Source organism: Pecten maximus, chromosome 6 (genome assembly GCF_902652985.1).
Source record: "Pecten maximus chromosome 6, xPecMax1.1, whole genome shotgun sequence".
Lineage (NCBI taxonomy): Eukaryota > Metazoa > Mollusca > Bivalvia > Pectinida > Pectinidae > Pecten > Pecten maximus.
The window spans coordinates 37,213,562-37,234,397 of NC_047020.1; the positions used below are offsets into that span (position 1 = coordinate 37,213,562).

The 20,836-nt window shown below is 37.7% G+C and overlaps 1 protein-coding gene across 2 annotated transcripts; it reads right to left on the reverse strand.

Annotated features, from left to right (window-relative positions):
• Positions 1-623: 623 nt before the first annotated feature.
• On the reverse strand, positions 624-20,579 carry LOC117329689 (circadian locomoter output cycles protein kaput-like). 2 transcript variants are annotated; one of them, XM_033887763.1, is made up of 15 exons: positions 20,357-20,579; positions 17,675-17,722; positions 16,033-16,181; positions 15,555-15,646; positions 14,903-14,992; positions 14,040-14,151; positions 13,007-13,114; positions 12,391-12,565; positions 11,703-11,809; positions 10,694-10,841; positions 9,645-9,772; positions 8,476-8,726; positions 7,929-8,015; positions 2,190-2,397; positions 624-1,164 (listed from the first exon to the last, which is right to left on the reverse strand). In XM_033887763.1, exons 1-15 carry the CDS (start codon positions 20,425-20,427, stop codon positions 971-973), a joined length of 1,968 nt encoding a protein of 655 aa, XP_033743654.1. In that variant the 5' UTR covers positions 20,428-20,579; the 3' UTR covers positions 624-970. The 2 variants fall into 2 exon arrangements, with proteins under 2 accessions (XP_033743654.1, XP_033743653.1); XM_033887762.1 differs by having other exon boundaries at positions 7,929-8,018.
• Positions 20,580-20,836: the final 257 nt, after the last annotated feature.

The following is a 20,836-nucleotide window of genomic DNA, read 5'->3' on the forward strand; positions in this document are numbered from 1 at the left end:
ACACACACACATGTACACATGTACACCAAGGCTATCCTATATCTTCACTAAGGCATACACACATACTGTTGTTCAGTCGTTGAGGACAATTCAAAATGCATATTCATAAAAACATTTGATCACAGTTGAAAACTTGTGTCATGTTTGTCCTCTGAACCAGCAGAAATGGGCCGTCAGACATCCAATGATGTATTCCGATACGCAGTTGAGTCAACACTTTCACCACTGCATAACTTGTAACGTGGTATACTCCTCTCGACAGGGGTGGGGATAAGAATTTCATTAACCAAAATGTTCATCTCATTACCCGACACTGCCGAGAGAGGGGGCAGTACATAATGGGTGAACTGTCTCCCGGTTATTTTCTGGTCACATCTGAAAGCATTGTTAAGCTTTTCACACCAGAGACCCAATTATCTGGATCACTAACTGGGTTTCACTGTTTTGATAATTCTCACCCTTTTCTGTTAATCCAAACAAAAAATGTTGCTCGAGTGTTTTACAAAGTTGACATCTGTAATCTTGAGGATGGGTCAAGGTAATTTCTTTTTGCAAATTTTGTCCGTTGCCATCTCGGTCAAATATCAAGGCTCTGAAGCCGACAAGATTAAGCAGCCATCACGTTCCTGGAAGTCTCATCCAACTTTGCTGCAATATTTGTTTATCAGCTGACGGAATAGTTTTCTGTCAAACCTCTCGGGAACTATCACACTGATAAACTTACTGTCAGATGTTGTATTTTACTGAGAAGGCAGATGTCTGTGGGTTGACCAGGTTAAACCAAACGTTCATACTGGTGCCAATTTTCCACAACCATGCTTTGGACGTTTCTGAGGTAAATACTGGCTGAGTGGCAAATACATCCATAGGAAGGAGTAGTTTCTTTGTGAATCTAAATTTATTACAAAGAGACACGAAGAAGTCAAAATTTCTGACCACTCCCGAATTAAATTGTGGTACTGCAACAGGGTCAAGTTAGTGAGAAGACTGTATTTGAGGTATCATTGGAAAAGAGTAGCTCGCTGTCCTGCTGGAGAAACTGTAACGGTATGAACTGCTGTTGGTCAAGTGTTGACTGGACAGGGGTGTGCAGCGCCGGCTGGAAGGTGAGGGGTGCCTGGGTAGATTGCGTTGGTATGCCCGTTGTCGTCAACATATTTGTACCTATCAACAATAACATATCATATAATTCTTAAAATCTGAGCGTGATGAGCTTATCTAAAAGACCCAAGGGGCCTGTAATTGTCATCTTTTATTAAACTCCTTAATTTATCTTTTTGAATTATTTCACTGCTCAAAAATATCGTGCAAAAAGTTCCAGAATTTCTCCTTTTTTTCCCCAGACATCTGCTAGTAACACCATGTAGACCTAATTTTTTGTTCTGTGGTAAATTCAGAGGCCTATGAGCCTCAAAGGTCAACTGATTTTTGATATATTTCAGTCAATTTGACCATTTTGGCACCACCCATCAGCTAATGGGGGTCAGTCAGGGCCAGTATTTGCATACCATCAAACTGCGACCCCATAGGCCATACTGATACTTCAAGCTGTGTTTGAATTTATTCCAATGGAAATTCAACAAATGATGCTCAAAATGGTGATGTTTCTACACAACAATTAGTAAATTTTACTCCTTTCCCAGGAGGAAACGTGAGACCCCAGGGTTATGACACTGACAATTTTGGTAAAGCACCACAGATTATGATTCTCCCATATTGGGGTATTGAGAAGAATTTTGAAATATCAGTCAATTTGGCACCTGGGGTGTTAGGGACCATATAATTCACAATTTTGGTTGACCTTTGGCCATGGAAGGTTTCTGCTAAATTTCACCGAAATTGATTTCAGGTTTTTTTGGAGAAGAAGTCAAAATTGTAAATTGTTTATAGATGGACGATGTACGATGACAGGCAAAAGGCAATCACCAAAGTTAACCTCTGATGATTTGTTTAACCTGAACATCAATTAATTTGTGTGAAAAGTAGTTAAATCAAAGCTTGGGTAACAATACTACTTACTTTGCACTGATTCAATTAAACTCAAATTTCAAACAACACCTGCGATTGCTCTATTTATGCTTGTCAAATCCTTGTATCATGAAAAACAATTTATTGTAAAAGCAAGGTCTCTATGAAAATAAACATAATTTAAAGAATGGAAAAGATTAAAGGTGTCTAGTTTCCTGTACCTGGCATTGTTGAGACAGATGTAATGGAGGCAGCGACTGGGAAAACTGGTACGACTGTCGACTGAAAGAGCGATAGCTGCTGATTGATAATCTGTAGCTCCTCCTGCTGTTTTAGGATAGCCTGCTGCAGCAGCTTGTGTTTTTGTAGGAGTTGGCTGTGGAGCTGGAGCTGAACTGGTGTCAATTGTACCTGTTGTGTCTGGACAGCCTAAATAGAGAGGTTCATCAATATAAATATCTGTCTGGACTGCCTAAATAGAGAGGTTCATCAATATAAATATCTGTCTGGACAGCCTAAATAGAGAGGTTCATCAATATAAATATCTGTCTGGACAGCCTAAATAGAGAGGTTCATATATATAAATACAGACAAATGTCTGGACAGCCTAAATAGAGAGGTTCATTTATATAAATACAGACAAATGTCTGGACAGCCTAAATAGAGAGGTTCATATATATAAATATCCGTCTGGACAGCCTAAATAGAGAGGTTCATCAATATAAATATCCGTCTGGACAGCCTAAATAGAGAGGTTCATCAATATAAATATCTGTCTGGACAGCCTAAATAGAGAGGTTCATCAATATAAATATCCGTCTGGACAGCCTAATTAGAGAAGTTCATATATATAAATATCTGTCTGGACAGCCTAAATAGAGAGGTTCATATATATAAATACAGACAAATGTCTGGACAGCCTAAATAGAGAGGTTCATCAATATAAATATCTGTCTGGACAGCCTAAATAGAGAGGTTCATCAATATAAATATCTGTCTGGACAGCCTAAATAGAGAGGTTCATTTATATAAATACAGACAAATGTCTGGACAGCCTAAATAGAGAGGTTCATCAATATAAATATCTGTCTGGACAGCCTAAATAGAGAGGTTCATCAATATAAATATCTGTCTGGACAGCCTAAATAGAGAGGTTCATTTATATAAATACAGACAAATGTCTGGACAGCCTAAATAGAGAGGTTCATTTATATAAATACAGACAAATGTCTGGACAGCCTAAATAGAGAGGTTCATCAATATAAATATCTGTCTGGACAGCCTAAATAGAGAGGTTCATCAATATAAATACAGACAAATGTCTGGACAGCCTAAATAGAGAGGTTCATCAATATAAATATCTGTCTGGACAGCCTAAATAGAGAGGTTCATCAATATAAATATCTGTCTGGACAGCCTAAATAGAGAGGTTCATATATATAAATACAGACAAATGTCTGGACAGCCTAAATAGAGAGGTTCATTTATATAAATATCTGTCTGGACAGCCTAAATAGAGAGGTTCATCAATATAAATACAGACAAATGTCTGGACAGCCTAAATAGAGAGGTTCATTTATATAAATATCTGTCTGGCCAGCCTAAATAGAGAGGTTCATCAATATAAATATCTGTCTGGACAGCCTAAATAGAGAGGTTCATATATATAAATATCTGTCTGGACAGCCTAAATAGAGAGGTTCATCAATATAAATATCTGTCTGGACAGTCTTAATAGAGAGGTTCATCAATATAAATATCTGTCTGGACAGTCTAAATAGAGAGGTTCATCAATATAAATATCTGTCTGGACAGCCTAAATAGAGAGGTTCATCAATATAAATATCTGTCTGGACAGCCTAAATAGAGAGGTTCATCAATATAAATATCTGTTCGGACAGCCTAAATAGTGAGGTTCATCAATATAAATATCTGTCTGGACAGCCAAAATAGAGAGGTTCATCAATATAAATATCTGCCTGGACAGCCAAAATAGAGAGGTTCATCAATATAAATATCTGTCTGGACAGCCTAAATAGAGAGGTTCATCAATATAAATATCTGTCTGGACAGCCTAAATAGAGAGGTTCATCAATATAAATATCTGTCTGGACAGCCTAAATAGAGAGGTTCATCAATATAAATATCTGTCTGGACAGCCTAAATAGAGAGGTTCATCAATATAAATATCTGTCTGGACAGCCTTAATAGAGAGGTTCATCAATATAAATATCTGTCTGGACAGTCTAAATAGAGAGGTTCATCAATATAAATATCTGTCTGGACAGTCTAAATAGAGAGGTTCATCAATATAAATATCTGTCTGGACAGCCTAAATAGAGAGGTTCATCAATATAAATATCTGTCTGGACAGCCTAAATAGAGAGGTTCATCAATATAAATACAGACAAATGTCTGGACAGCCTAAATAGAGAGGTTCATCAATATAAATATCTGTCTGGACAGTCTAAATAGAGAGGTTCATCAATATAAATATCTGTCTGGACAGCCTAAATAGAGAGGTTCATCAATATAAATATCTGTCTGGACAGCCAAAATAGAGAGGTTCATCAATATAAATATCTGCCTGGACAGCCAAAATAGAGAGGTTCATCAATATAAATATCTGTCTGGACAGCCTAAATAGAGAGGTTCATCAATATAAATATCTGTCTGGACAGCCTAAATAGAGAGGTTCATCAATATAAATATCTGTCTGGACAGCCTAAATAGAGAGGTTCATCAATATAAATATCTGTCTGGACTGCCTAAATAGAGAGGTTCATCAATATAAATATCTGTCTGGACAGCCTAAATAGAGAGGTTCATCAATATAAATATCTGTCTGGACAGCCTAAATAGAGAGGTTCATCAATATAAATACAGACAAATGTCTATAAAGCTGGGGAAAATATAGAGAACAAACACCCAAACAGCTTATAGAATTTCAAGTACCAGTAGTATTATACTTTTGTGCTCACTATGGCATGTGTTAAGTGAGATTGCATGGCATGGTGCTTGAATCAGCTGGCAGTTGGTTGGTTGAGCTGGCAGTCTCGCCATGACATGGTACTTCAGTAAGCTGGCAGTCTCGCCAAGACATGGTACTTCAGTGAGCTGGCAGTTTCACCATGACAAAGTACTTCAGTGAGCTGGCAGTCTCGCCATGACATGGTACTTCAGTGAGCTGGCAGTCTCACCAAGACATGGTGCTTCAGTGAGCTGGCAGTTTCACCATGACAAAGTACTTCAGTAACCTGGCAGTCTCACTATGACATGGTGGTTTGGGTGAGCTGGCAGTCTCACCAAGACATGGTACTTCAGTGAGCTGGCAGCCTCACCAAGACAAGGTACTTCAGTGAGCTGGCAGCCTTGCCATGACAAGGTACTTCATGAGTGAGCTGGCAGTCTCACCATGACAAGGTACTTCAGTGAGCTGGCAGTCTCGCCATGACAAGGTACTTCAGTAACCTGGCAGTCTCACTATGACATGGTGGTTTGGGTGAGCTGGCAGTCTCACCATGACAAGGTACTTCAGTGAGCTGGCAGTCTCACCAAGACATGGTGCTTCAGTGAGCTGGCAGTCTCACCATGACAAGGTACTTCAGTGAGCTGGCAGCCTCACCATGACATGGTACTTCAGTGAGCTGGCAGTCTCACCATGACATGGTACTTCAGTGAGCTGGCAGCCTACCATGACATTGTACTTCAGTGAGCTGGCAGTCTCACCATGACATGGTACTGCAGTAACCTGGCAGTCTCACCATGACATGGTACTTCAGTGAGCTGGCAGTCTCACCAAGACATGGTGCTTCAGTGAGCTGGCAGTCTCACCATGACAAGGTACTTCAGTGAGCTGGCAGTCTCACCATGACATGGTACTTCAGTGAGCTGGCAGCCTCACCATGACAAGGTACTTCAGTGAGCTGGCAGCCTCACCATGACAAGGTACTTCAGTGAGCTGGCAGTCTCACCATGACAAGGTACTTCAGTGAGCTGGCAGCCTCACCATGACATGGTACTTCACTGAGCTGGCAGCCTCACCATGATAAGGTACTTCAGTGAGCTGGCAGTCTCACCATGACAAGGTACTTCAGTGAGCTGGCAGCCTCACCATGACATGGTACTTCAGTGAGCTGGCAGTCTCACCATGACATGGTACTTCAGTGAGCTGGCAGCCTACCATGACATGGTACTTCAGTGAGCTGGCAGCCTCACCATGATATGGTGGTTTGGGTGAGCTGGCAGTCTCACCGTGACAAGGTACTTCAGTGAGCTGGCAGTCTCACCATGACAAGGTACTTCAGTAACCTGGCAGTCTCACCATGACATGGTACTTCAGTGAGCTGGCAGTCTCACCAAGACATGGTGCTTCAGTGAGCTGGCAGCCTCACCATGACATGGTACTTCAGTGAGCTGGCAGCCTCACCATGACAAGGTACTTCAGTGAGCTGGCAGTCTCACCATGACAAGGTACTTCAGTGAGCTGGCAGCCTCACCATGACATGGTACTTCAGTGAGCTGGCAGTCTCACCATGACATGGTACTTCAGTGAGCTGGCAGCCTACCATGACATGGTACTTCAGTGAGCTGGCAGCCTCACCATGATATGGTGGTTTGGGTGAGCTGGCAGTCTCACCGTGACAAGGTACTTCAGAGAGCTGGCAGCCTCACCATGACAAGGTTCTTCAGTGAGCTGGCAGTCTCACCAAGACAAGGTACTTCAGTGAGCTGGCAGCCTCACCATGACATAGTACTTCCGTGAGCTGGCAGTCTCACCATGACATGGTACTTCAGTGAGCTGGCAGTCTCACCATGACAAGGTACTTCAGTGAGCTGGCAGTCTCACCATGACAAGGTACTTCAGTGAGCTGGCAGTCTCACCATGACATGGTACTTCAGTGAGCTGGCAGCCTCACCATGACATGGTGCTTCAGTGAGCTTGCAGCCTCACCATGACATGGTACTTCAGTGAGCTGGCAGCCTCACCATGACAAGGTTCTTCAGTGAGCTTGCAGCCTCACCATGACCTGGTACTTCAGTGAGCTGGCAGCCTCACCATGACAAGGTACTTCAGTGAGCTGGCAGCCTCACCAAGACATGGTACTTCAGTGAGCTGGCAGCCTCACCATGACAAGGTACTTCAGTGAGCTGGCAGCCTCACCATGACATGGTACTTCAGTGAGCTGGCAGCCTCACCATGACAAGGTACTTCAGTAACCTGGCAGTCTCACCAAGACATGGTACTTCAGTGAGCTGGCAGTCTCACCATGACATGGTACTTCAGTGAGCTGGCAGCCTCACCAAGACATGGTGCTTCAATGAGCTGGCAGCCTCACCATGACATGGTACTTCAGTGAGCTGGCAGCCTCACCATGACATGGTACTTCAGTGAGCTGGCAGCCTTACCATGACAAGGTACTTCAGTGAGCTGGCAGCCTCACCATGACAAGGTACTTCAGTGAGCTGGCAGCCTTACCATGACAAGGTACTTCAGTGAGCTGGCAGCCTCACCATGACAAAGTACTTCAGTAACCTGGCAGTCTCACTATGACATGGTGGTTTGGGTGAGCTGGCAGTCTCACCAAGACATGGTGCTTCAGTGAGCTGGCAGCCTCACCATGACAAGGTACTTCAGTAACCTGGCAGTCTCACCATGACAAGGTACTTCATGAGTGAGCTGGCAGTCTCACCATGACAAGGTACTTCAGTGAGCTGGCAGCCTCACCATGACATGGTACTTCAGTGAGCTGGCAGCCTTACCATGACATGGTACTTCAGTGAGCTGGCAGCCTCACCATGACAAGGTACTTCAGTGAGCTGGCAGCCTCACCATGACAAGGTACTTCAGTGAGCTGGCAGTCTCACCATGACATGGTACTTCAGTGAGCTGGCAGTGTTTGAATAGGTATTTACCAGTGAGAGGTAGACACCAGTAGGTCATCATGTGAGGAATTTACCTGTGGAGGATGTTTGGTGGGGATGACAGTCACTACAGGCAGGTTACAGTGGGGGGACGGTACAGACTGTGTCTTCACTTGTTGAGCCTGCTGGAATATAAATGTATAGTAATAATAATCCCTGTTACTCAAGTTCTGTGTACTGGAGCCAAAATCTCACACACCAACTTGTAAAATTTGTTATAAATGGCTCTTATAAAGTTCAACATATAATATGATATCGTATTAGGCAATAATAACATAATTATATATGACAACATGGAATTTTGAAAGGTTAGTCCTGGCTTGAATAGGGAATGTATTCCAACCAGTAAGTCACAAATAACAAATTTGAACATGCGAATAATTTCTAGAATGTTTACTAGTATTCATTTCTGTTTCTATACATTTAATGAACAAGCATGATGAAAAAGAATACCAATAGTAAACCCCAAATCGACACAGAAAATTTCAACATGAAAATGGTTTCATAAATTTTGCCTTAGATGTGCTCATGTTTGTATGTTGAAATTTTTTTAATGAACAAAGATGACAAGAGAGTGCTTACCCCCAATCCTGATGGAAGGTTGGATATGGTAGCCACTTTTCCAGTTAAGAGACTTGTCACCAAGTTTGGCTTAGGGAGCAGTTGTATCTGTGTACTTAACTGTTGTTGCTGCTGTTGAAGCGCCTTATGCTGATTGATGCGTTGCTGCAGTAACTGTTGTAGTTGCGGTGTTACTGACCCCGTGGGGTCTTTTCGACAGGTGGAATGAGGTATAGGTGCACTCTCCACACTGTCTTTGTCTGACGTCTTACCTGAATTACAGAATGTAATAAGAATTTCTCACATACAGGGTTATCTGGCGGTTGCTAGGGAAAAGATAAATCGATCTTATACAGGGGGGGGGGTAAAAACAGACGGCACATGCTATATGACGCTGCTCATAACATAACGTCATCATTTTTACATTGAGTAGCCAAGTTGTAAATGATGTCATAAATTTTGACGCACATTCCAAGGAGCATTGAAAATGGCGCAATGAAAAACTTTCATAAAAAGTATGTGAGAAAAATAATCAATCATGGGTCTGTTCTGTGAACAAGAATATCTCAACCCTCGTGTAAGAGTTTGGCTGGCCAGCAGAGGCTTGCCAAGTGCTGGCCAGCCAAACTCTTACACGAGGGTTGAGATATCCATGTCCACGGAACAGATCCAAGATATATTCTATTAGTATAATTACTCTCGGAAAACACTTTACGCTCAATATTTGATATCTATCATCAATATTACCTATAAAGTATAAACTTGATCTATTTTACAGCGATTGCAAAACAAGTCAAATTAATATCAAACCACTATTGTCCCAGAGTACCAAAAGAAAATACATGTGGTTAGGCAGGCGAGACCCAAAACTTTCCTGATCTTGTCCTAGCTTTTATTGTAATTCAGCTTATTAGCATACCCTTCATATTGAAACAGGACGTTATAGAAATATTGCAAGAAATGAACATCTGTGTAGAGTCTGTATCTCTGCCGACATAGAAGACGTCATTGTACCACCAAATTCATAAAGGGCCACAACTCCAAAAATACGCTCATTTTATCAAAGTTGTCAAAGCTTTTATGATAATTCAGCTTACTTTAACGGCCATTGATCAATTATTGGACACATTGTATACCAACCCCTCACCCGCTCTTATCATACAACATAGACATAAATTGGTTCTACTTACCAGACTGACTTGAGAGAACGGAGGACATTGATGGACTCTGTGATCTCTTTCTATTCTCCACTGCTGCATTCATATTTTGAGCTCCCGAATTGTTTTCCTGTCTCACATGGGCACGAACATCAGCATAGCTATTCAATAAATATATCAGCATCAGTTTAACAATTCCACGGAGATGTAGACATTAAGCAAGCTTTAGGGGTACTACAGTTAAACTGGAATTGTGTTAGTGTTATCATTATTGACAGTATTTTTTTAGATACTGTCTGCTGATGAGACTAAACTTGAGGGTATCAACCAAAATGTTTAAAATGTTATCATGTCTTTCATTCAGGAGTGAAACGATATACCAGTATACTGGTAATAAGTTACTAATAACAACAAAATTCATCAATTATGGACTTTTGGTGAGGTCAATAGCATGTTATATCAACCTGGTAGAATCCAATATTAACCAAGGGCAAAGCCTAAGGTCAACATTTTAGATTCTACCAGGTCGGTTTAACACCATCAAAGGCCCTTAACTTTCATATCAGATATGAAACTTGTTTGCAAAACAGTGGAATTGCATTATATTCATCTTGATTATTACAGGTCATTTACATTGGGACATTGTGACAACACAATGATTATGACGTCAGAAACTTGAGGTCAATATCTCAAAATATCAACCTCTATGTGACCAATGTTTTAGCCAATGGTGAACCAGTATTTCCCCAATATATCTATATGTATAGGTTTTACGTAGTGCACCATACATTACAATATAAAACTGTATTATCACATTACTAACAAATCAGAAAAAGATTGTTTTGGTGACTGCGTCAACTGAAAATGAAAGCGGTGAGTTACATTTGTTTCACCACATTCATACATCCAACGAAATTTCATCCATTATAACACATGTTCTGTTTAATTGTACGACTCTGTGATTCCAAATGCCATTCTAAATTTGGTAAACATACTCAACACTTATCGCAATACAAGTTGGTTGTCAGACAATATATATCAATACATGCATAGCAGTATTGTTGCATCCCTACTAGAATTACCTAACGACTGTATTTGTACAGACAATAAACTCTGGTTTCGAGTTCCATTGATGGTAGGTGATGTAGTAGCGGGACTTCAGCCAGATCCACTGTTGTCCTTTAGTGAGAAATCGGTAAAAACAGGACATTCCTTTTCCTATCTGCATCACTACAACAGAAATATATAGTTCTGCATTCATCTCAAGACAAACATTTGATGTGAACAACCAGGGTTATGATTAGAGATTCCAACAAAAGAAAGTCAAAGGGAAAAGTGAAGAACAAAGTTTACCCTCGAAGAAATGTTTTCTTTTTTTAAATCAAGACCTTTTGAAACCACAGCAAAAAAAAAAGAAAAAACCCACTTCATTGGCACTAGAGGAAGTCTTTATAAACCAAACTTCAAAATGTCTCAAAATACATGTATATGGCACACAGAAAAACTGAAACTGCAGAAACTGACCAATCCCTGACATGCACACATCCTAGTGAAATGACCAGTCACATGACTGAGATGACCATACAGATCAGATGTAACAAATTCTGCCAAGACCACCGTAGTAAGCTAGTAAGTCAAATTTTCCAAATGTTTGTTTGTTTGGGGTTTATGGCCCATCGACAGCTAGGGTAATCCAGACCAAACAATAAACTATCATTTATTTTTTTGAGTTTAAAATCAGATAAAAACCAATTTTTCAATGTTACCCAATTGATCATGATGGCAATGATATTTCATTCAAAAACCTCTTATGCAAATGCATTTAGCATCCTATCAATATTAATGAGTAAATTGTGACCTCTTCAAATTTCTTAAAATAATTTTGTAATTGGGCAGACAGATGACGGCTTGAGTAATAAGAGTACATTTGGACATTTGGTGGTTTATGTTTTCATTTTAACTGTACTTACTGGTAGTATGCATGTTTCACATACAGTGTATGATCAATTACGGTTCTAATCAAACGTTTTTGTCATAAAGACTAAAAATTATATGTCATACAATGATAATAAATCATATATCAATACTTACATTGTTCGTGACATTTTACTAAGGGTTCAAGGTCGTCGGGATGATAGTAATCAAATCCTGAGGTGCCAAGTACCTCAAAGGGGAGATAACCAATAATTGGAGAGGCTCTGCAAATGATGAATAATGGAACTCAGTTTAGACAATGATCTGAAACTTAAGTTTTAATTAATAAAGTTAACAGTTATGATAGGTTACAGCCTTGATGAGATATATGTGAGTTAATTTGTGGCCCTGTAATTATCCTTTAAATCTCCTAGTTAAGAAATCATTACCCTGAATTTGTGCATACTAACTTTAATCCAGAACTGGATATTTGGAGTTCTGGTTCCGAACATAGAAATCAATCTCACTTTTTTTCCAGTAAAATATCTACCTCATAATAGGATTCCAGATTTGTCAAACATATATGAATGACAGAAGAAATTAATTTTGTAAGTGACATGAAGTATTCCATTTTTTTCTCCTATAACCATTTATTTCTTGAGTCCTTCAAAAGGATAAAAGTTTTGTTGGAATAACTTTTAAAAATGAAGTGTATGAATATTACCCCATGACCCATTTCCAAGTAAAAATACAAAGAATAATTTTGATATTTTATTGGAATGAAATCGCTTGAATTTAACAGACATATCCATAGTGTACTGCAACAAAACATTCAGTTTGATGAGCATATCTATATAGCTCTTACCTGTGATCAAGAAATAAGAACTTCCATTCTAAACTGTGGCGAGATGTGAACTCTGACTGAGATTCGTCAATGATGGCCATCTCTCTGATGAATTGGGAGCTCCTAAGTCGTACTGTACAACAGAAACAGTTTGTAGGCGGCTGTAGGCCGGACTGGGAATCATCATCAGAGACCACTGAAAAAATACACAGGCATGGTAATTATGTATGTCAATGTCTTTGATCACTAAAATAATATCTATCTTTCTAGCTGCAAAATTTTGTCATTTGTTTTGAAATATAATACACCACAAATCTCTCATCCAGGGTTTACATGAATTTACAAGGTTATGAATTGGTTATCTTTTTTTTTATTTCTATCGGTTGCTAACGGGAGCTGTTTGAGAACAGCATTAGCTGCCTTATGATGAAATATTTCACGTGAATAGACTATTGATAGTCAGCGATAAACAAATAAAACATTAAAAAATTCCCAAAAAATCATCGTTACAGCAGTTGCATGCAGTTTAAGTTTGATTCTGCAGAGGGAACTTTGATAAGTCTTCTCAAACATTACAGTTTGAAAATGATTATTATTATGACTAATTATATTCTCTTATTTTTGTGTTTTTCCTCACCATTCCAGTATTGGAATCCAGTGAATGTTACAGATTCATAAACGTTGCTTTCTTCTGATTTCAAGCTACCTCTTTGGAAATGACAGCTGAATTTCAATTGGTTCTTCTCTGAAAAAACACAAGTAGGAAGAGGCATTTATCAATGTTTACTCTCCGTGGACTAGTTTTCAACTTTTCAGGCACACTTAACATTGTGTAGCATACTTTGATGTCAAACAGAACGATAGACAGAGCATGTTTCTGTATCCTGTTGAATTTGTTGTGTGAGGGATAATAATTCAACCCAAGTTGTCCTTAGTTGGCCTCAGGCCCTGGGGGTTTGCAACAATATATTTTGCATTTTAGACATTTAGCAAAATTTCTGCAAAATTTGTCCTCTTCTAAAGAATTTTCATTTTTTTTAAGGACAGATTATGACAGCTCATGTAACTTAAAAATCCTGTTTTATATGTCTATAATACCATTGTTTGGCCTTCATTACAGAGGTAAAAATGATTTAAACTTTTGAAAACACTTTCTAATATCATGGTAAATTAGCCATGCCCATTCTCCAGAATAAGCATCAATGATTAGAAGCTTTCCCTGCCTTGAGGAAGTGACAAAACAATTCCCTGAGTGAGGATTCTTGGCTGTGTAACCCCAGGCTCTACTGAAGGTTGGACATTCAAGATTCTCACACCAAGAGTTGAGATTTCTTTGTTACGCCATTAAGTTATGGAATGATATTCTTCTCTGGATATATGTGCATGTTTTATTTCATTACTTCCAAAATTCCTAACCTAGAGATTGACAGAGAAATCACACCCTAGGGGTTGATCGAGAAATCACACCCTCGGAGTTGACAGACAAATAATACCCAAGGGGTTGACAGAGAAATCACACCCTAGCGGTTGACACAAAAATCACACCCGAGGGGTTTTCAGAGAAATCATACCAGAGGGGTTGACAGAAATCTTATACTGGTAAAATTTGTAGACAAAATCAATTAATGGTGGGAGGATGCAAATTACCAGACCAATGGAAGAAAACCTACCTTTCTCCATCTCCTCTGGTGATAACATACTGAAGTGGAATAACATGTTGTACAGGTTCTGTTTCTCATTCTCGTGTATATAGCTGTATACATACTTGTTAACCAAATCATCCTGAAAAATGAGCAAGACCAAAATGCTTTAACTACATCCTGGAAACGAGCAAGATAAAATATTCATTTACAAAATTATAATTTTGAGTCCTTTAAATGAAACAATTGCTATGTTTTATTTTTGTAATATCTTATTTACTTATTAGTTTTGAAAAATGTCCCAATCAGCCTATTAATGTAACTGTTACTAATCAAATCTGCATGAACTTCAAATTTAAAGTATAGATGTATTCACAATGTGTAATGACTTTGTCAAATTTATACCCGTAACTTATAGATTTTTTTTCTTAAAAGAAATGCTATTTTTCTGCAGCATATGAACAGAGTATGAACTGAGTATTTCATAAATTGGATCCTTTTCAGATCAAATGGGGTCCCTCTTCATAGTTTGAATGTACTTCCAGAAAATATGTAAGGTTATTTTTATTTCACATTCTTCAAAATACTATGGGGATGGCTTCAATGCTTACTCTGAGAATACTTTGTCAGAAGATTTCAAATTGACTGCAAGTCAAAGCATTAGATTATTCATGACATCACAATAAATGTATAACGTCGCACAATTGAATCTGTAGAGAAACACATACTATAAGAGTTTAAATTTGCTTGCTTTATACATGTATATCATTAAAGAAATTAATTTGAGTTTTTACTAATATCCTTATAAATTTAAGTTATATGATAGTCAGAATTATACACCCAAGACTGTCATATGTCATAGCCACTCATGTAAAATCCTCTGTATAACTTACCGGTAAGTGACCTAGGAGGGATGTTATACTTTCGGACACATACAGGAATCTTCCTTGTTGCGTGAACACAAATAAACAGCTATCCAACGCCTACAAGTAACAAAACACTCAGTCAACAACAAAAACAACATCAAGAAACATAATTAATTAATTGTCTTCTTAACCACTACAAGTATTTAAGTGTAATGCGGTCAAAAATAAAGTTTGAAAAATCCCCTCAGAGTTTCCATATTTTCAACAAGTTAGCCTATTAATGTCAAAATGCTACTTTCCACACAAATAATGTACATATTAAATGTGTCACAACGTATCAAGATCGACTGGTCCCTTTGTCAAGCTATGACTGAGTGAGTGATTTGTACTGTCTTTAAGTATATAAAATATAACTGAGTGAGCGATTTGTACTGTCTTTAAGTATATAAAATATAAACTAGAAAATGTCTGTCACTTGACACCCCAAAACACAGTTTGTTGAGGATCGCATCAGTAGTTCATGAGATTAGCTAGTCACAATGCATCCAGATGAGATGGGACAGACATATGGGTAACACTACATGCCCCCCCCCCCCCCAAATTTTGATTCAATATGTAAGAATTATAGCAAAGAATAGCTGTAAAACATCAAGGAACAAGAAAATGATAAGTATCGTACCTCCAACATTAAATGTGTAAATTCGTTATTGGATAGAAATGAGGGTTTCCAGTCCTCCTTGATTTCATGAGCCTGTGCCTGCTCTGCCGTCTCTGTAGGAATACAAAACATGTTGTAATTAATTTATTTCTGATGTTTCCATTATGTACATGTATTACCGGTTAATTACAACATATTCATTAGCTTTTGTCAGTCAGTACTAGAACCTTATTCCTAGATTTAAAGGAAACTGAAATATTGCAATCTTTCAATAGAATTATATATATATCATTGTGTTAAAACCAATCAACATATCTATACTAAGTTGTTTTGTTTTCTTACCTCTGATCAGGTTAATATACAATGTATTCATTTATCTGTTATTTGTTGACAAACATTCATTACTTTTAAAAGCTAGTTTTGTCAAGTTTTCACATCTACCGATACCGTACCTGTTACTGTATTTATCAGTAATGCAATAATACAAAGGCATACATACCTTGGTAATTCCTCAGGTAAGCGATTGTGGACTTTAGGACAGTGGATTTGTCCATTTTCTTGTTACTTGTGGAAACCATGGAACACAACTCATTGACCAGCACATTGAACTGATCACGCCTTTTTTTCTCGCTCATGTTGCGATTGACTCTGGAGAGTTTATAGGTAACATAATATCATCTTAAGTGTATATATATACATTGTATAAGTAAAAATAAAAACTTGACAACACATCTTCAGCACTTTCATTGTATCTCGGGATTCTTCAGTCAGCAGAATCGTCGAGATGCGGCGAAAGCACTATAGACGTGTTGACAAGTTCTTATTTTTCTTTATATATTACTTTGTCTGTAGAGTTCATATCTAACTATCTTACTATACATTTTTATGTATTATAGCTGAAAATATACATGTATATAATGAAATTTATGATAATCACAATAACACTTAAAAGTCCAGCGAAAAAAAAAAACCAGAGGGCATCGTAGATTTTGTCAGCTACCCTCAAAAGCGCTGACATAGACTCAAACTTACGTTTGTGTCTACGTTTGTGTCAACAAAACAAAAGGTGATTTTTTTATAGCTGAACTTTACAATATGTCATTTTTTATCGTGAATATTTACGATATTTACTGCATAGCATTACGGAGTTACTGTAAAGCAACGGTTAGATTGGCCAAGGCAGTATCCGCCAGAGGGCATCGTAGATTTTGTCAGCTACACCTCAAAAGCGCTGACATAGACTCAAACTTACGTTTGTGTCAAAAAGGAACCTGTGCTGAAAACATCCTTAAATATCATTAAGTAAACATCCTTAAATATCATTAAGTAAACATCCTAAATATCATTAAGTAAACATCCTTAAATATCATTAAAAAAACATCCTTAGATATCATTAAGTAAGTATGACATTAACTGGACACATAAACAGAGGCTATCACTGTATCTATCCTCAAATAAGGCCTTCCTAAAGTAAGAGTTTAGTATCAAATTTTGGGAAGGAATGTGAACCACTTTCAACTCACTTAGTACAATATCATGATACATAATTTCTTCAAAATCAGCACATCAGAAACAAACACAGGGTACGTATATAAGCTCTCAGGATACTTTTTAATAGAAGGTTACTTCATTCAGTCAGTGTCACTGAGAAAATGACATCTTACAGTATTACACGTGTGCATGGTATGCAGGGGCGTAGCTGGGCCCTTGATTCAGTGGATTCACGAGCACCGTAGACGCGAGTCCGAAATTTTTGGAAAGTTTTGAAAATATTAAAATGGATTTCAAACAAAGTCGAAGGTCAGACTTTTCCTCCAGTAAACTTTAATTTTCATTTCTGTTCCCGATGTGTCAGTGTCACTATATGGTTCTATTATGTATACAAGGTGCATTTGACTTCATATTGATACAATTTGGTTTTCTATGAAATTGCGTCCGAGCAGCTATGCGCCTGGTATGTAACAGTAAGTGTCGGAGTGCCAGTGTGACAATTTAACAGGCTTTTACATAGGCCCGGATCCACGTATTCATCTCCAAGCAGAGCACAAACTAAAATGTTGTCACTTCCTTAGATACAATGATACTCAACAAAATCTGTTTGAATCAAGGCTATAAATATTGATTGTAAAGACATTGTTTACCTTTTGTTATTTTTGTTGTCTTCGCCATATTCACTGAAGACACTGTCACTGAAAAAATAAGGTAAAAACCAATCAGTAATTTCTAATACACCATATATATCAATACCTCCTTTTTTCCAACATACAGAGAGGTTTCATACGAGCCATATCTTTTTTTTTAGAAGTACATTGTACATGTTAGTCTTAAGCTGATAACTTTTCACAACATTAAATGACATTTAATACATATCATAGCTGAATAGTGAGTCTCCTTGTATGAGGCTATAAATAGTGTCCTATCTCAAGAAAATAAAAATGCATTTTTCTCCTCTCTAGAATTTGCTCTCTCTCTTATTTTTATTTTGTTTTAGTTTGTTTGGTACGAATCATTACATTTCATTGGAAATTGCAATTACAAATTACAATTGAAGTCATTTAAACGTGTCTTGAAGCAATTTATATATCCACTTTTTGGTTAAGTCATATTCATTTTACATGCCTTGCCAGTGGATAGAACTAAGAAGATCATACTAATTTTTCGAACATATACCGTATTTGACTAATAAGGGCGGGAGTAATTGACAGTGGGGGCTCCCTTATTAAGATTAGTTATTCTGAGGTTTTATGAAACAGACTATATATATACACCTTATAGCAGAATACCCAAGGCTGTAGAAACAGTAAAATTTTCAGTCATAAAAATATTCCAGATGAAGATATCTATTCATTATCATATATTAAGCTTAAACATCACTTGAATATTCCTGTAAACTTGTAAACCATGCCAGCTGATCTTTAGACAAGAGAACGTGTGTTCCACCATTTATGTTCAAATGGAACTCTTTTGTGTTCTATTTATAGACAGAGGTGATTTCCCAGATCATATCAGACATCGTTTTCTCTGACCTAATAATGGATTTACAATGTCTTTTACTAGCTTTCTGTTCTGAACAAAAGTTATTTATCAACAAGAATGAAGTCTTTTACTTTATCTTCAAATAAAGATGGTAAGTTATTATTTGTATGTGTGTTTAGTTTCAGGTGCTCTTTACATGTCATTTGTAGGAATAGACAAAATGTGGCGAAAACTTTCCAGTTACCTAATCTGCTGAAGAAAATTGAACACATAAAGTAGCAAAACATTTCACATGAATTATAACTTTTGAACACCATTTTGATGCACAGTCAAAGGTTTATTTCCTTGAAAAAAGGTAGGGGCGCCCTTATTAGTGCAGGTGCCCTTATTAGGTCAAATACGGTAAGTAAATATGTCTGCTTTAAATTTAAAACGAGGTCCATGGGCCTTATAACAGTCACCTGACTTAAAGACACTAATACTATTGTGTGCATACTCAGTAGCAAATTCTATTATGCAAAAATTTCAGCCTTAACGCCTACTATGCCAATTTTTTGTTAACATTATTTATTTGTGTATATTCTGATGTTGGTCATGTATTGTATGTATTGATCTGAGTTTTAAATGAACTTCTGTTCTGTTAAATACAGTGGAACAATTGGCCATGCATGGCAGCAATCTTGGATTCTAACCAACCCCGCAAAATCAGAATTACGAGTAATTATGTCTCGCCTGTCCAACATTGTCAATATAGAAAGTTTTAAGCAAACTCCACAAATTCACTAAAATTTCTGTATATTTTCCAAAAATGACCAAAGATATGTCATTTTTACCAACAATAGGCCGAAAATCGGCCTGCATTGCTCACTGCTTCTTAAGCATCTTTGAAGTTGACCTAACTCATTTATGCAGATACTAAGCTGATTACCACTTTAGTACAATATTACAGTATGCATGGTTTATTCACTTGAAGCCCTTCATTCCAGCATACTATTGGCACAATAGCAGGTCTTGTTCCTTGGACGGTCATCCAGAAATCAGTTAACCTAATTAACCCCTGTGACTTTGAATGTAGGTCAAGGTCATTCATTTGAATAAACCGTCAGTGTTTGCACACTCAACAAAAAAGGGCTTAATTTCTGGGGATATTACTCCTGTGGAAAGCGCCAGTCAGAAATCGGAAATTGTGTGTTATGTGTCTTTTTCGACAGAAAGCGTTATCCTAAAGCAACCTCACAGAATGTATGGTGTTGCCATAGTTCATAGTATTCGACGTCCTTGTAAGCTTGTGGCTTCTGTTGACGCATCTTCATGGTTGTACACTCATTTGCAGGTTGCGCAGAGGACACGTATACAACTTTTATATATATACATTAGTATAGCCATGAAATAGATCTGCGTATAGTTTAGGAAAATCAAACGCATTATGTAATAATAATAAACTACTGTACTCTCTCAGTCTCTCTCTCTCTCGATATATAATATGTATATTGATCCAAATTCAGTCACCTGTGCCTAAAACAGACCGAGTTTTCTCTATTCCTAATTAACATGTACACCAAGCTTTTACATTGTCTGGTGTTGAACAACTAGGCTGTCTGACAGAATGTCCGTCTATAGGAGTACAGTATACTAGTGTCTTTTTCTATATAAGGCCTTTATATATACCAGCTGTCATTCAATGATCTCGTTGGAATAAATATATTACTATTATATATATAAATAAATTGATTGAGAGGCCTATCGTCTGATATATACCATTCCGATATTGTAAATACGAATAGTTTCGACTCATATTTTTTTACATAACCTTATAACAATTCGGCCCGGTATTGATAATCACAAACCTTTCTGTCGTTGAAACTGTCGTCATTCTGGAGCTAGGTCTCGGCAGTTTCTTCATTTTCCCGAAATTCATATCTATAAGAAAACTAGTTTGTTGAAATATTCAAGCTACAACAGACTGTCGGGCCATCATATGTCTTTGAGTAATTGTTGGTGGCGTAAACCAACTCTAAAACGAATCAACAGCATAGACGCCGCCATGTTGAATTCGGAATGTGGACAGTAAACCGCAGATGTGTTCGATAAGTTAGCGTTAGTTGCGTATTTCATTATAGAGCTACAACTTCGAAGGTGCGAAAATTTGGTGTTTTTTTTTTAACTTTAATACCGGACATTTCATATTTTTGTTATTTGTTAGACATTATTTTAAAGTACTAGGCCCAGATGAATCTTGCACAATTTTCGCCTTTTGGTAAGGTCAGAGACATATTTGGCTAATAAAGGGTCTATAGTAATATCGATATTGATTTTTTATAAAGCCA